Source organism: Sciurus vulgaris (assembly GCF_902686455.1).
Source record: "Sciurus vulgaris genome assembly, chromosome: 15".
NCBI lineage: Eukaryota > Metazoa > Chordata > Mammalia > Rodentia > Sciuridae > Sciurus > Sciurus vulgaris.
Genome location: NC_136476.1, coordinates 62754991 through 62771408, shown reverse-complemented (window position 1 = coordinate 62771408; position 16418 = coordinate 62754991). Strand labels below are relative to the sequence as shown.

Here is a 16418-nt window from a genome sequence, read left to right as displayed (position 1 = left end):
AGATAACCAAAGGAGTGCCCTTACTTTGGTGACCATTCTGATACCTGGGGGAGTTTGTCTTATTCTTTCCTTTTATTTGGCCTCTTAGGATATCCGTTGGTGTTTTCATCTATTTCTTTTTCTCATTGATCTTATTACCATATGAAGTTCTAAAAATGTCTATCACTATTTTAAGTGAAATCGTGTTAAGTCTATAAATTGGCTTGGAAAATTTGGATATTAAATGTTCCCATCAAGTAGCATGACTCAGCTCTCATTAAGTCCCATCTTCCTTTATTTACCTCACTAAAGTTCTGGAATATTTAGCATTAAGTGAATGTGTAGCTTTTCTGTTTATGTGTCTGTTCTTATTGTGAATAGTAATATTTTTCCTCCTGTCACATAGTATTAATTTAGCTGATTATCACAGGCCTACAGCAATACCATTATTTAGATTTACCTTGGTTCTGATTAATTTACCCGTTTTCAATTCAGTTGCAGATTTTTAGTCCATTTTGTGGTCTCTTCTAGATGCTGTAAAGGGAAGGACATTTTCATCTCTGCATTTCTGATGTATATTCTTTTTGTTTCTTGTTTCATGCCCCATTGAAATCTCAAGCATTTTCAACTCAGTACCAAGAAACAGTGATTTCTTTTTTCAGCATGAACGGAATTTTTTGGGCTTCCATTATTCAGGAGACCTTTGCCTAAGGCCAAACTTTATTCCACTGGTTTCTGTATTCTTTAAACGTGGTCCTTGCTGTGCCCAACTTTGAATTAATATGCATAAATCTTGAGAATTTAAGAGTGCCGTGACTGTCCTCAGGCTAGGTAGCTAAATGCTTTGGCAAAGTGACTGAATTATGGTATATGAACTTCTGCAACCAGCAGCAGTGAACACTCGGGACAGTGAACATGCATAGTGTGTGAGGTCTTGACACAGTTCTGAATGAGGATTCAAAAATGGCATGATGCATATTGAACAACATGATGATGATAATAGTCATGACCAGCTGGACTCTGTCCTCAATCCTTTACAGGAAATATTTAGTTTTTACAGTTACTGTAGAGCAGTTGTTCTTATCTAGGGGCAATCCCCCTCCCGACCCTGGGGCTTTTGGTAGCGTCTGGAGACTATTTCTGATTGTTACAATCCGGGTGTTTGTGTGCTGCTGGTATGTAGAGGTAGAGGCAGGGATGCTGCTGAGCACTCTACAGTTAGTAGGAGTCTCCCACTACAGTTGTCAGGCTCAAAACGTCAGTGGCACCACTATTGATAAGGCAGCCCCACATCATCCTGAGGACTATCAATGGGAAGTACACAGTGGAGCTGTGGCGTTCCCCAGGGCATCTTGGACTTTGGTGACAAACCTCTTTTGGAAATAGTGTGCCTCATCTTCCCAACTCCATGGAGGGGAGGTGTGGAGTTTGGTGGTGTACCAAAGCAAGACCTAAGAGTTTTCTATGTAAGTTTATTATGGTAAAGGGTCAGCTTTTATTTCTAAGTTATTCATGATGGCCTGTGCTTACTAAAAGTGCTAAGGTTAGTGGTGGAGGAGAAACCTGATTTCGATGAGTGGAGCAAGAACTGCATTCCTGAAGCAGCCCTCTAGAGGGAGGCTATTAGGAAAAGAAACACCCAGAACATCCCCTGATCTTGGAAGGTGAGTTCTGTGTTCAATGATAGAAGTGTTTTTAGAGGTAAGGGAGAAAGGGACTGAATTTTGTCTCATGAGTTCCCTCATTTGGGTGATGTGGATATTGGTGGCAGTGTCTTTAGTCACCTTATCAGTGCATGTTAGTGTCTCTGCTCATCAGGGCTTTGAAAGATCAGGGGTCTACACATTCTGGACGTAGGGAGGCAGAGGGCCTAAGGAGGTTGGTGTGCATAGTGGCTGTGATCAGGGTCTCTTTAAGTCAATTGACTTTGAACATCAGCTCTGCTACTTACTAATCTTGTACTCTTGGGCAATTTATTCACTCCTTGACCCTCAGTTTCCTCAACTATAAAGTGGGTATTATAATAACACTACTAATTGAGTTTGAAGATTAAATGAGTCAATATTTGCAAAGCACGTAGCATACTGATTGGTACATAGTGAGATGTATTTTAAGTATTGACCATTATTATTGTTATCCTTAATCTTACCTCTTTGCCTGATCTGCACTGGCTTTAGCTACTGACATGGTTTGTAAGATTTTCCTGTGCCTTTTGCTACAGTGTCATGGGGAAGGTCCATTCATTTTTTCAAGTAACCAACATATTTTGAGCATCTGCTGCTCTACAGGGTTCTAGATGTGGATCTGCAGAGATGTCCAGAAACATAAGGCCTGATTCATTGGGTCAGATCAGTGCTCTGCAGGACTGGCAAGTGCAGGGTTCCACTTAAGGGGCAGATCTTAAAATGGATTTGTTCCCAGTGTTGTTCAGTGAACGGGAGCATGACAGCATGACCAGAGCACAAACGTAGGGGTCAGTTCAAACGTTGAAACGTAAATTCAAACGTTGGTGCAGTCTCCTTTTAGGCTCTGATTTCATAGATTTCTGAACCTTAGTTCTTCACTTCTAAATAGTAATGATACAATCTACCCCACGGTCTTATCATGGATTAAATGTTGAAGACGAGATACACAAAAATCCCTGAATGCACAGTAGGTGCTCAGTATTGGCTGTACCTTTTATAAATCTGCAAGCTGTGAATTCATCTTCTGTCTGTGGAACCTGCTGCTGTTTTTAGTCCCTGCCACCTAGTGGGGCCGTTTCCTGCTTGAGACACCTGCAGTATCAAATAGGATTCTATGTGAGCTAGAGATGGACAGAACTGGCCACTAATCTTGGCTCTGTTGCTCACAGGTTCTGTGATTCATCCTTCCTTGAGCCTTAGCCCTATGAAGTGGAGACAGTAATGGTTCTTACCTCACAGGGTTGTTCTGAGGACTAAATGAAATAATCTGTAGAAAATATGCCCAGTACATATAGGGCTCTAAATGAAGAGTAGCTTCTGTTTATCCTACAAGTGCAAATGGTAGCTTCGGAGCTTCAAGGTTGATGACTATTTATCTTACTCATGTTCTCTCTACTTTTATTTTCTTCAAGGTTCATTTTCTGAATTTATTTCCAGTCTTGTCCTTTTTTAAAAGTTTTATTCCTATCTTTGTTAATATTTGTAAGTGTTGTATTTAGCTGTGAGCTTGGAATGCTTGTGTCCTTTTTTATTAAATTTTATTTTTGGTTAATGGTGTCTGTTTCATAAACATTGTTATAATGACTGCATAATATACTGCCAAGTAGATGTACAATAATTTAATCACTTCCCTATTGCTGTGCAATTAAGTTGTTTCCAATATTTTGCAATTATAATGTTTCAATGAATAACTTGATGTATGTAGCTTTTTGATTTAAATTTACGTCCCTAGGATGAATTTCCAGGAATATTATTTGGCCAAAGGGGCTAAGTATGACTTTTAAATACATATTGCCACATCGCTTTCCCTAAGGGCTCAGTTGATTTATGTTTCCATCATCATTTTATAAACTTCAGTTCATTTTCTTACCCAAGAAACACTTTTAAGCCTTTATCATGTGGCAGGCTTAATGAGAAGAGAGTGACACTGTGGGAGAAACTCCTAAATAAATAGGGCCCTGCTGTGTCAAGTGCTGATAAAGGCACAGAGTACCTGGGGACCTGAGTCCCTTCCAGAGGAGGGACTTCCAGCTCAGCTGGTAGAGACATATATTTTTATAGAGTCAAGGCTTTGTTCTGGCAGAAAGGAAATAGTTTTATTTCCTTCAGCATTGTTGAGGTATAACTGACAAATAAAAGTTGTAGGTATTTAAGGGGGACAACATATTTTGATATAAATGCATAGTGACTTAAAATTAGTATGAAATAAAAAGACATTAATAAAAAATTAGTACAAAATACAAGGGAAAAGGCTGAATGTCATTTGCAAGCATGGACATTTCAGTGTGTTTTGCCTTTTGGGGATTATTTATAGAAATATTTAGCAAAATCAGCCCCACCTTGGCCTTGGGAACCCCACAGTTAGCATATTTTCTTCCGGAGATGGATTCACTTGCCCTCTAGTTTTCTGGTAACAGTGGGGTTTTTTTTTTTTTTTTTTTTTCATTAAAGAATTAATACTGCTTGTTATGGAAAATTTAGAAAACATAAGAAAGCATTAAAAAAATGTCACAAGTGTTCTTATCACCCTAGAACATACATGGTTATTATCTTGTATTTCTTTCCCCAAAGAAGATTCAATGATGAGTTTAATGGAAACCATATCAAAGGTCTTAGGAAATTAAAAGTCAATTTTGAAATAGCAAACAACAAATAACAAAACGAAACCCCTGTTAAACACTCTGAAGTACCACGAGTAGCAGGAAGGTTAAATTATGATCTTGTCAGAGAATGGAAATATCAAGTGGCCATTAAGAGCCATATTTTATGAGAGTATTTTTTGCAATGAAAAATGTTCCCAGTGTGATGTTAAGGCTATGGCAGTGGTGGTGGTGGTGGGGAAGGTGGGGGGAAAGCCAGTGGTAGAAACAGATGATTTTAAGAACTTGTGGCGATGCAGTGGGAGGAATGTACTTGGGTTACTGGGGGAACCCAGAAACTGGGCTTGTCAACTGTCATTTGGTAAAGGATATTATGCCTGGTTGAGTCTTGAAGACATAGTAGATGTGAGCCTGATGAAGCTGGCAGGAAGCATCCTTCCTGACTTAAGGCATACATACAGGTGTGGAATGGTATGTTACAAGGTGAGAACTGCAAACAGTTCAGTGTTATTAAAGCTCAGGGAGGGAGAAGCTGGAGAAGTGGATTAATTGTTAATGAATTTCTCTGTGGATTTCTCAGAGCCAGTAGTGTTGGGTACCATATTACTTTTTAAATCACACTTCTCTGTTTTACTTCTTACTCAGTGTCAGCTCTTGCTGGAAGTGGCCTGGCCTCTGTTTATCTTCCTGATCCTAATCTCTGTTCGGCTGAGCTACCCACCTTATGAACAACATGAATGTGAGTAACTGTGGGTCATGCCTGAGACTCACTTCTGGCATGTAAAATTCAGGCAGTAAACATGGGCTGAGTTTATCTTTCCCAAAGACTCTAGGAAACAGCAAAAATAGCTTAGAGCAGAAAATCTAGGTGTCTAATATTTTGATTTTGATCCCTAGTGAATAATGATAATAGTAATAACAATAGCTACCATCTGTTTCATACATTTTAAATCATGAAAATAAAGTAACTTTAAAGAGTGTTCAGAAAGTGGTGATTAAAAAGCACTCTTAAGGCCAAACCTTGATACTGCTGTTATCTGGTCCTGCTGGTCTTTATCATGTGTATTAACGTCTGAAACGCACAATTTAAAATTATAGAACACATATTTTTAAGCGGCCTTTGTGCAGAACATCTCAATTTGACTGACATTATTTCATTTGATTCTCATAACAACCTCCTAGACTTTATTATCATTCATTTTAATTTCTTGCTGAGTAAATTGGGGCTCACACAGGTGCAGGGAGTTGCTAATAAGGACGGAAATGCAATCCAATTCAGGTCATCTCTCAGTCTCATGATTTGAATGATGGCCCTTTATGGTGAGTGGGGAAAAATAGAATAGTGATGAAGAAGAACGCAAGGTTATCTGGGTTTGAATCCTGGCATCAGCATTGACTAGACTTACATGGTGAGCGAGTAACTTTACTTTCTTGTAAAAGAGGGAATAACAATACCTCTCTCACATTACTGTTGTCAGTGTTATCACCCGACAGCCGTAGTCTTTTTCTGTGGCAGGGCTCAAAGAATGGATTGACACTGCAGGAAAGTCCAAATCTACGTATGCATTCAGCTGAGACCTCAGCTTCACTGTTCAGGGACTTTTCTTGCCACTAGCCAACCGTTCCTACACCTCCCACCAAGACCCACAGATTTATAGTGCTCTGTTCTTTCTAGGAAAGCTGTGGAGGCCAAGGCTACTTTTAATTGTGTCTCTTGGTCTGGCCCCATCGCTTTCACAGCACAGAGCAGCAGTTATTTACATGCTAATTTGCTAATACACATCATAATATTCAAGTTAAACACATACACTCACACACACCAAAACAACAACAACAACAACAACAACAACAACAACAACAACAAAGCCTCAAGAACTTTCCCCCAGGCATGATTATCTTATTTCACCAAAAAAGGAGTGGCCCATGTAATGAAATCCGTCCTCCATTTATGAGCCTGTGAGGTAATTCTGCTGTCTCTTTTAGAATCTCAGAGGTTTTTGTTGATTGATTAGCACATGGATATTTGATTTTATGTAAGCATTACCCTTAGCCCCGCAGAAGTATGTTTTAGGGCAAGTTCAGCATTTTCGTCCCCTAGGCAGTTCCCTTTCTGGAATAATCACGTACAGGGAAGGTAGTGGAATGGAAATAGCACAGACTTTGGCACCCACAAATTGGGGTTTGTTGGGATGCTGCCTCTCCCCTGCACTGGGGTTGTGATCTTGGGTAAGTTGTTGAGTTCTGACCCAGATCCCTCTGACCCCAGACTATAGATTTTTAGAAATCTGTAGAATTCTTGGACATAGGGAGGACAGATGAGACCTCTCCCATCCATCCATGCACTTCTTGCAGACTACTTCCTGCTTTCACCACCTTCTCAGGGACCTAGTTGGAAGGACAGAGATGAAAGTTAAGGTGAAGTGTGTGGAGATGTCTTGTCTTTGGGAACAAAGGACTGGTGTACAGTTCTTCCCCATAAACTTCGGTGCAGTGGGAGTCCTCAAGGTCCCAATAACTTCCCTGGGTCCTGGCAGTTTTTTATGCTGTCATCCTGTGCACCTAGTGCCTAGTCCTGTCTTGCTTTGTTTGCAAATGAGATGGGAGACAACATGCAAGGAAGGGCCTTTGCTTTTCCCATGGAAGGGCAGCCGGAAATACCTTCACCGCCCTGTGCTGCCTTTGGCTGAACCTCTGTTCTTAGCTCCGTATCTTTTGGAGTTGAAAGGGGAGAATCCCTTGGTTCTTGGAGTATTTGGTTGGATTACATAAATCTCTGAATGAGGAGCAGCTGACTTAGGCAAGGGGCTTTGTTTGGTTTTCCTTGAACTGTTAACAGGGAGATAAAGAGATTAACTGAGTAAATGTTCAACAGGCCAGAGTCCCTGCAGAGAGTGACTGCAGCAATTGGATTCTTGCTTTGGATGTTGTTCTCTCTGGTTGGAGTATGGACAGAAGAAAGATAGACGGCCCCTAATACTGACATGCCAAGTGCAGCAAGCTCTGGCTTTGGGTTAACTTCTGGGGAGGCTGTGTTAGCCCATTTGCATGAAAATAGAAGGGTGAATAAAACAAATGAGGGGCCTACTTTGGAGGAAGATGGTAGCCGTGAGACTGAAGGAGTATTTTGGCTGGGCAATAGCAGAGGAACTACTACTATAGGCTCACACCACAGGCACAGGACCTCCAGAATCCGCACAGACATTCATTGAGCTTTTATTCTGTGCTAGGCACTCTGCAGAAGTACTTTACCTAGAAGAGCTCATGTAATACTTGGCACATGGATTTTTATCACCATTTTATAGTTGAGAAGACTAAGGCTTAGAGAGTCTGTCAGTGACTTGACCAAAGTTGTTGCTTAGCAAGTTGCAGGGTCTCAGTGTGAATCCCAGTTGGTCAATCCAGAAGTCTGTGAAACTGCAAGCTCTTCACTACCTAAAAGCTGTGGTTCTTAATGGTTGCCAACTCTTTGGGGTCACAGTTAATCCTGGGAATATGATGAAAGATAGTGCCATGGTCTTTCTGTTCAAACATGAATAGGTCCTTGAGATAAGAGCTCCTGATCCAGGGCACCCATGGGTGACTGCCACATGCCACCTTGTGCCTTTGAAGCCTCGGAGCCAGCCCAGACATGCCCCATGACCCATCATCCTGTTTGTAGGAAGCTCCCACCATGAAGGGAGAGGTGGGTGAGGAGTTCACCTGGAGGATGGGGCCTCCTTGTTTTGAAAAGTGACAGAACAACAGCAACGAAACAAAAGTAGCTTCACAGATGACATCTGACCCCAAGTCAGCATGTTTTCGAGGTGCCCTTGAGAAGTTTGGGAGCTGGCAGAGGAGGAAACTGACAGACATTTGGCAAACCAGGAGAGTACCAGAGACAACTAAGAAGGGCTAGTTTACCAAGGAGGCCACAGTGTGAGGAAGGGCTGGAACTGGAATCATGGAGGTGTAAGGTTCTGCTCCCAGCTGTGCTTGCTGACTCTTCAAGTGTTCTTCATTGGTTCTCTGTCTTGCTATAGTTTCCTCTCAGAGTGTGAAGAAATTGGATTAGGTCATCCCCAGGGGCCCTCTGAGTCTCTGAGAGATAAAGCTGGTGGTCTGAGGTGGAGAAATGCTGGCAAAACACTTGCGGCTTGTCAGGCACTTTCTGCACATGGTCTGATCTATCCCGCTCATCACTTCTCCAAGGCTGGTGTCCTGAATCCCACTCTACAGATGATACCACAAAGATTGAGAACTATTACTGATACCAGGTTTCCAGCTCAGGGTCAGATTAATCCAGAGGAGGCAGGTCTCTGGGATAAGGGGAATGGGACCCACAGAATTGGGACAGAGCCTTGGGTGGGGGGAGTCTCAAAATGGCTTCAAGGAATTAATGTTTCTCCCTGTGTTTTTCTTCTCCTCGATTTCAACAGGTCACTTTCCAAATAAAGCCATGCCCTCCGCGGGAACACTTCCTTGGTTGCAGGGGATTATCTGTAATGCCAACAACCCCTGTTTCCGTTACCCAACCCCTGGTGAGGCTCCAGGGGTTGTTGGAAACTTTAACAAGTCCATGTAAGTACCGGATCAGGCTTTCTTTCTCAGACTTGTCAGTTACTACTTATCCTTCCCTTCTTGTTCTCTGGAGGGTTATGGATGGCTGGAATTGAGCAAAGTTGCTTCTGTAAAGGTTTGTGTGGAAAAGTCTGCAGAATGAGGGAAGGGAGGCTGCCTGCCAGGATTTAAGGCCGTGAACCCGACTCTGATGCCTTCTTGGAGTAGCAGTGATACATACCTCAGCTGTCTGGGTGGAGGCTGTTCTGCACACAGACTGGTGAGCAGTGAAGGGAGACACCGTGCACCTGCTCCAGTTCATTCAGCAGATTTACTACACATCTGGAAGGGATGGTTCTAGGATTTAGGGAGCAGGGGCAGGCACAAAGATGCACCCTGGAAGGGATGTGAACTCCAAGGAGCTTCAGACTGGCAGAGCCCTTTCCGGTGTCCTCAGATCCGTGCTCTTACCTCTTTTGCTCGGAGGTAATGCCACTGCGTCTGCAGGTCTTTCTTTCTTGGGTAGGAGATCCTGAGCACAGGATGCTGCCTTGGGTTTGTATTCTTGGCTCCTGGCTTCAGTGTGGACATAAGCATGAGATTAATAAGCATCTGCCAAACAAGCCATTGAAGATTCTTCAAATATATGGAACCATGACACGAATTAGAGTGTACTAAGGACCTCCTTGAAGACAATTCTGGGGGAGCAGCAGCTGGGGCTGGCAGGACCACATTATAAGGTTCATGGACCACAGGCTTTGGAGCCTTCATGGGTCCTTTCTTCCATACAAAATTATTAAAAATTATATTTTATGACTGTTAGTATAAAAGCAAATATAATCCAGGGTAGATTCATGACTGTGTGTGCATTCTTGCTATATTTATTTTTAATTTTGACTTTATAAAAAGTGAAATCATTTTCATGAGACTTTAAGATTATCATGGGCTCACTGTGCCTTGTAGATAAGTCTGTCCTGGAGGCACCCATGGGCATGCTGGTCTGTGTGTTTGTATGTGTGTGTGTGTGTGTGGTGGAGAGAGAGAGAGAGAGAGAGAGAGAGAGAGAGAGAGAGATGAGCTGGCCTTTGAGCCTTTGAGCTTGATTTGGGTCATGGGAAGGGCATCTGAGGCAGGGTGGTGGGTGGGAGTCCAGGTTGTCATTGAGGCTTGGCCAGGGTAGTGGGTGGGATTGTCCAGTAGAGGTCCTGGAAACCAGACTGGGCAGATGGACACAGTAGTCATGTTCTTAAAGTGGGAGAGGCACTGGCCTAATCAGGGTTTTTCTACTTTTCTTGCACTCTTTACAGTGTGTCTCGCCTGTTCTCAGATGCTCGGAGACTTCTTTTATACAGCCAGAAAGACACCAGCATGAAAGACATACACAAAGTTCTGAGGACATTACAGCAGATCAAGAATTCCAGTCCAAGTAAGCAAAGCCTTCCTGTGCATCCCTTTGGAATTGAACATTGGCCTGCCCTGCTGACCTGGGACTTGTTCCTTTTAGGTCTTCCTTGAGAGCTTTTTCTCATCACTAGCTGTGTGCTAGGGCTTCTCTGAGCTGAGGGAAGCACTGGGAACAAAACTAGGGAATCTGTTTGCTGCAGTGAATGCACTGGCCTTCTCTGGGAAGCCAAGAAAAATCCCTAGACAGGAATGGCACAGGCTTGGTATGAGGGACAGTTCAGGGTGCAGGTTGCTGCCAACTGTATAGATATTATTTTTTTGTTGGGCCATATGGTTGCTATGCATGGACAGATTTATAGACAGGGGATACTTCTGTGTATATAAGCAATGAGAGTTGAACTTGATACAGGTAAGTGAAAGTTAGTGTTTATTTCTAAAAGGAAAATGGAATTCATCTTCCCTGTAGTCATTTGATTTAGTCTGTTAGGCGTTTGAACTCTGATCTTTAAAAAGTGAAATCTTTACCTCTGATCTGGTAAGGGCCCAGGCAGTTTACTGCATGCCCTGAAGTGTCAGAGGAGCAGGCGGTCTGCTGACCCAGGCATTGGCTGCAGAAGTCACAGTGCAACCTCCCAGGCTGTGGCCTGCCATGGGACAGAGGCCAGTGAGAACAGTCCGCTGGGTGCAGGCAAGAATGGCATGATGATCTGGAGGATTCAGAGGTGATAATGAAGTCTAGTGAAAGTGGATTTGCTTTTCGTTATCACCATGGGCGGTGGTTCTGATTGCTGCCTAGCATGGGCCAACTGCTACTTCTGCTCCAGGGAGGTACTTTACCCTTTTTTTGTTGTTGTCTGAGGAGGGAATGGAGTAAACTGACCTTTGCTGAAAGGACTCCCAGTTTGTGATTCATTTGGTAAATGAAGAAATGGTGTATAGTGGTATAGCACTAGAGTTTAAACCAGATTTTTCTTGGACAGACAGAGCTATGCTTTCCTTGGACAGAAGAGGCAGTGGCAAAGTGGGACCTGCTGACAAAAGAAAGCAAAGCTGTCTTGACGGTGGTACAGAGGAGGTGTCGCTTCACAGTGGGGAAATGTGGCGGTACTTGGGCCCCCGGGTCACCTGTGAGTGGCTTCCCACTGTACCATTGCTGGCTGTATGGCTAGGTCACCCTGGGTGTTTTTCCTTGACCTGTGGGCTACTGGTCAAAACCTCAGTCCTTCCTGATCTACTTAAGGGTCCCTATCCGGTTGACCATGAGTAGAACTGGGTTATTTCTTACACCACCCAGAGATGGTATGCTGCTGAGGAAAGAGTGTGAGCATACTTGGCTTTGTAGCTATGTGACTTTGCAAATAAGTTGGTTAGCCCCTTTTGGGTCACTTTTTCTTATCTGTAAAATGGAGATAACAGAGACCCTATCTAGGGTTGTTAGGAGGGATAAATGAGATAAAACATTTAATTGCTTGAAAACACCATTTGGTACCTAAGAAATATTCAGTGAATATGAGCTATGATTGTTTTGGACTGTTGACATCTCAGCCAAGACATGTGACCTCTCTGAGACTTAATTCCACAGCTATAAAATAACATCTGCCTTGCAATGTACAATGTAAAACCCAACACAATGTCTAGCACATTGGAGAAGCTCAGTAAGCAGCAGCCCATGTTACTCTTAGATGACAGTGATGCCTTTCTGACCATCTGGTTGGGCTCTTCTGCCCCTCAACCCCTGGGACTGTTGAAACTGTCTGATGGCCTGAGTCATCCAGTAGTTTCAGATCTAGTGGAGGCTGCCTTAGAAACAGAACTCTTTTTCTCCTTTGAGCAATTGGAGACATGAGTTAGGTTGGAGAAGAGAATGCATGGCTATATAGAGAGAATGTCCCTCCCTCTCCTCCATCTTGTCCCCTTTACTCCCCTGTAGCTAGTTCTTCAGTTCCTACCATCTTCTTTCAGATCTCAGTTCTAGAGGGTAATGCACAGAATTGCTACTTCTTTCTTCCTAGAGGAAGTCAGTAAACTCTTGCTGATTTTGAATAACCCTCTATGTTTCAGAGAGAACCTGCATTGGGGAACCCTTCAGGCCTGTGTTTATCTGCTCTGACACCCTGGTCCTAGCTTGATGGGCTTCACCCTCTGTACCATTTCTCTCAGAGCTGGAAGGATCCTTGGAGATGATCTGGTTCAGAGCTCTGCCCTTGTTCACCTTCTCTAGCACACATCATTTCCTGAAGTAGTGACCTACCTTTCAGAAGGTAGCTCATTTTGGTGTCAACAGCTCTGTCAGAAAATATTCACTCTCATGTTATCATTTCCAGGGAACAAGTTCAATTCTATTTTCCTTGAAAAGTTGAAGACAGCTCTACTGTTTTTCCCTTTCTTCCTAGAGCCTTTGATATTTCTAGGCTAAATGTCCTCCATTCCTTTCTTGGAGTACTTTTCCTCCCAAATTTCTGCCTGTGTTCTCTGATGATGTCTCTGTGTGTTTATGTCTGTAATTTACCAGAAATTACAAAAGTATTCTCGTGTGGAAGAGAAAGGAATTTTTGGCTCCCTTGTTCTGAGTGCTGTACTTTTGTTCATGCAATCTAAGATTGCATTAGGCTTTCTGGCATTCACGGCTCCCATTGACTCATAACCCATGAGCGACCAACCAAAATGGCAGATTCTTTTAAAAAGACAATTGCAAGTTGCTTGGTCTCCCTTTCTAAATCGTGCTGCTGATTTTTCTAACTAAAGGGAAAATATGTATCTTTTCTAATTTCCATATTTAGATTCCCTATGCCATTTAATCCTACCCAGACTATTTTACATTCTGACTTTGCCATGTGTTACATCTGTTGCTGCTTGTTTCCTGACGTCTAGGAATTTGATGAATAATTTTCCTTGTTCTCATTCAAGTCATTGATAACTATGGGACCAAGACTTGAGGCTTGCCTGAAGACTATCAAACCCTTTGGACACTACCCCTTGAATCTTAGAGAACTGCTGGCCTATCTAGTCACCTGTCCTGGTGCCACTGGATCCTGTTTTTGTGATCCACTAGGAAGATTTATCTTTTTTTCTCTTCAGCTTGCATCTGCTGAATCCATTGGATGATTATGGGTATGGAAGCCCCTACTCAAATACTCTCTTCTAGTCTTATGGTTTGCTGGACTCAAACATCATTTTATTTCCATTTATTGAAAGAGACTGAGGCAAACTAATTCATTTATAGATAAATGGCTTGATTGATTCAGTCATTCAACCATGTCCATCACTGTTCTGGGTGCTGAGATAGAGAGATGTATAAAACAGTGTGGGGCTACTGTTCTGGAGTATAATCTGATCCTGAAAGGGGAGGTGACTTCTTCAAGTTTGCACAACCCTTGGTGCCCCATGCAGTTCCCTTTCTACAGTGCTGTCATGTGCTGTTGTGATGATCTTCCATTTGGGAAGGCCTCCAGTTGTTAAGAATTAAGTCATAGACAAATCTTCTAGTTGTTCTGGAAGTTGTATTCATGAGAAGTCCAGGGAAGAAGGCTACCAGAGGTGGCTAATCACGTTTTCCCAACACTGGAACTTTTTGCTGAACTTTCTGGTCATCTTATTTCTGAACCAGAGAACAACTACAAGGTTGACATCCCATTGATGTCTGGGAGTCAGTGTAAGTAGTATTCAATTCTTCTTAAATGCCTGTTCATGATTGCAACTCCAAGGAAATGCAAAAAATGGACCCATTTTCAGAAACCCTAGAAATGTCTAGATTCTTACCCTGTGAGATGGAGATCAACAAAGACAAATGTTTCTTTGAGTGAGTTCTGGTTGATATCTGAGATGATTGCAGGCAGTGCATGGATGGTATCTGTTAATCCCATCCTATATCAGATTGCAGTTTCATAGATATTGAAAGGATGTTAAATAGGAAAAAATAATTAAAGAAAACATCATCTTATGTGGATATGGTAAAATTTGTAAGAATAGTTTGTAAATGATTGAAGACTGGAAAATACTGGTAAAAGCAAAAGAGTTTTGAGCCCTGTGTAAAGATTGTTTTGGTAACAAATTCAGGCTCTATTTCTCAGTAAGTATGAACCTTGGTTGAGTTTTGATCTTCCTGGTGCTCTTGTTTACCTGAAGTATGGAGATGAGCCACCCTGAGGATAGTTAAAGGTTAAATGAGATGATTTCTGTGGCGATCTGGTAGAGAGCTCCTAGCCTGACTCATAGTAAGTCTGAGCTGTTCTACTTCCCTGTTGTTCCCGGCTGTTTGGCCTTGGTCTTGGCCATGCTCTCTAGGCCTCAGGTTTCCTTGCTTCAAAATTGAGATTTGGCAAAACAACCCAAAGATACTTTATATTGGAAACTTGGGAAGACAGGCAGGACCAAGTTCTGTGCCTGACCACTAGACTCTCTCCCCTTCGTGGACCTTGTTCATGGTTCCTTCCCAGGCACAGCACAGTGGTAGGCAGGGTAGGCAGTCAGTTCATTTTTGTGGGATGAAGCCGAGAGAAAATAAAATAGCTTCCCTTTCTCTTTCATCCAGTATTGTAAGGGTCAGGAGAAATTGCTTTCAAAAGTTAAAAAATCCAGCACATGTAATAGTAGAATTGATTCCTTTGTATGAACCCGGGTTAGCAGGGCTCAAAGTTAATACTAGTGACAGAAATTCTTAAAGCAGTCTTAAACTTCTTTCTTCCACAAATTTTATTTTTCAGAACTTTACCCTGAACCCAGAGGTGTAATGCGCATTTACTGGGAAACTAAAAGAGTGTCGCTTTCATGGCCCCCTTGCAACCTGCTCTGAGGAGTCTTAGGAATGCATTTATGTATTTTTTATAAAGTCTGCCCCTGCATCGTGTCGGTTCTGGGCCTCACAAACTTGCATCTGCTCCTGCCAGGGCCCTGGGGAGGGGGAAGAACTGCCTCCTTCCTCAGCCTAGGCCCTGGCCCTGCCCTTCAGCCTCCCTCTCCACTCACAGCCACCTGCCTCGCTATGTCCCTGCTTTGATGAATCCGTCCTTTCCAGGTGGGGTGACCAGCAGAAACTGGCCAAGCTAAGGCCTTTCTAGTGGGACTGGTGCTTCCAGAATCAGGATGGGGCTGGAGAATGAGGTGTTCTTTGCTCTGTAGTGTCTTTTCTACTCTTCTTCCTTTTCAGCGACTTCGAGTGCATTGCTTAGTGATACCTAATGGTCTCGTTACCCTGAATCCTGCTGAGCATTTTCTGCTCAGGCATCCACTTTGTCCTCATGCTTGCTCTTCTCCCAGATCCTGGGATCTTGACTGCGGGCTCCTCTTCAACTCAGGTGGCCCATGGATGCAGGCCCCACTTGAGTGGTTACTTCTGCATAGCAATCAGGGCTTTCTGGAAGCCCTGATGGGAAAACGCACATGCTGGGGCTGAAGCTTCTTGTCTCTCTGGGGTAGTTCATCCTCTCAGCCTCTCTAGGAAGTTCCTCAACTCCCCCATCCTCCATTTTCATAATTTGCTGAGCTCTTGTCAACTGCTGTGTCCCCCCATGGTGGCTACATGAGTCTCACCATTGCTTATGCTGATCTGGGGCTAGTTCCTGAGTTTATGTGGGTCCTGTGGAGTTTCTCCATGTTTTATAGCTATGCCATATGGATGGGGCCATGGCCTCTGTGATGTGGCAGATTGCCAGATTGCCAGTCTCCCCTGTGAGTAGGACTCAGCCAAAATCTTAGGTCTTAGTTTTCCAGGTGTCCGGCCCTGTCCCAAGTTACAGCAACAAGGCCAGAGGTTGCTTTTTGGGATTACAGATCATTTTCTGGATCTGTGGAATCTGGCCATGAAGGGTAGGTGGGACAGTTGAGGGATGCCTTCCAGCCATGCCCCAGGCTGGCAAGTTACACATTTCTGGTTATGCATGTACCCTGTGGTGCACGTGAATGGCACTTCCCATGAGAACTGCGCTCTTTCAGGTTGGAAAGTGTGCTAACTACATGGCATTTTGCTGTGATCTGGAACATTTGTCAGCTTCCCCTGATGAGGATTATGGTGACAACTGACCTCCCCATTCAGGGGCTTCTCAAATGCCTTCTCGAAGGATGTAGAGCCCTTTGAGCCTCGTGAGAACTTTGCCAGGAAAGAACAAGAAAGAACTTAGGGCTGGCATTTATCCCTTCAGAGGGAGAACATCCCACGTCATTGACTTCAGGGCAGCACCATATGCGTCCCAACAACGTAATTCAGGTCTTACGTTTT

The 16418-nt window shown here is 43.3% G+C and overlaps 1 protein-coding gene across 2 annotated transcripts in view; it reads left to right on the top strand.

Moving 5' to 3' along the window:
- Positions 1–16418, top strand: part of ABCA1 (ATP binding cassette subfamily A member 1) — a 130368-nt gene that overhangs the window by 27100 nt on the left and 86850 nt on the right. For both annotated transcript variants that reach the window (XM_079113699.1, XM_079113700.1), the window contains exons 3-5: positions 4910–5003; positions 8680–8821; positions 10108–10226. In XM_079113699.1, the coding sequence (XP_078969825.1) occupies positions 4910–5003; positions 8680–8821; positions 10108–10226 (355 nt within the window). The remainder of the gene's footprint in view (positions 1–4909; positions 5004–8679; positions 8822–10107; positions 10227–16418) is intronic.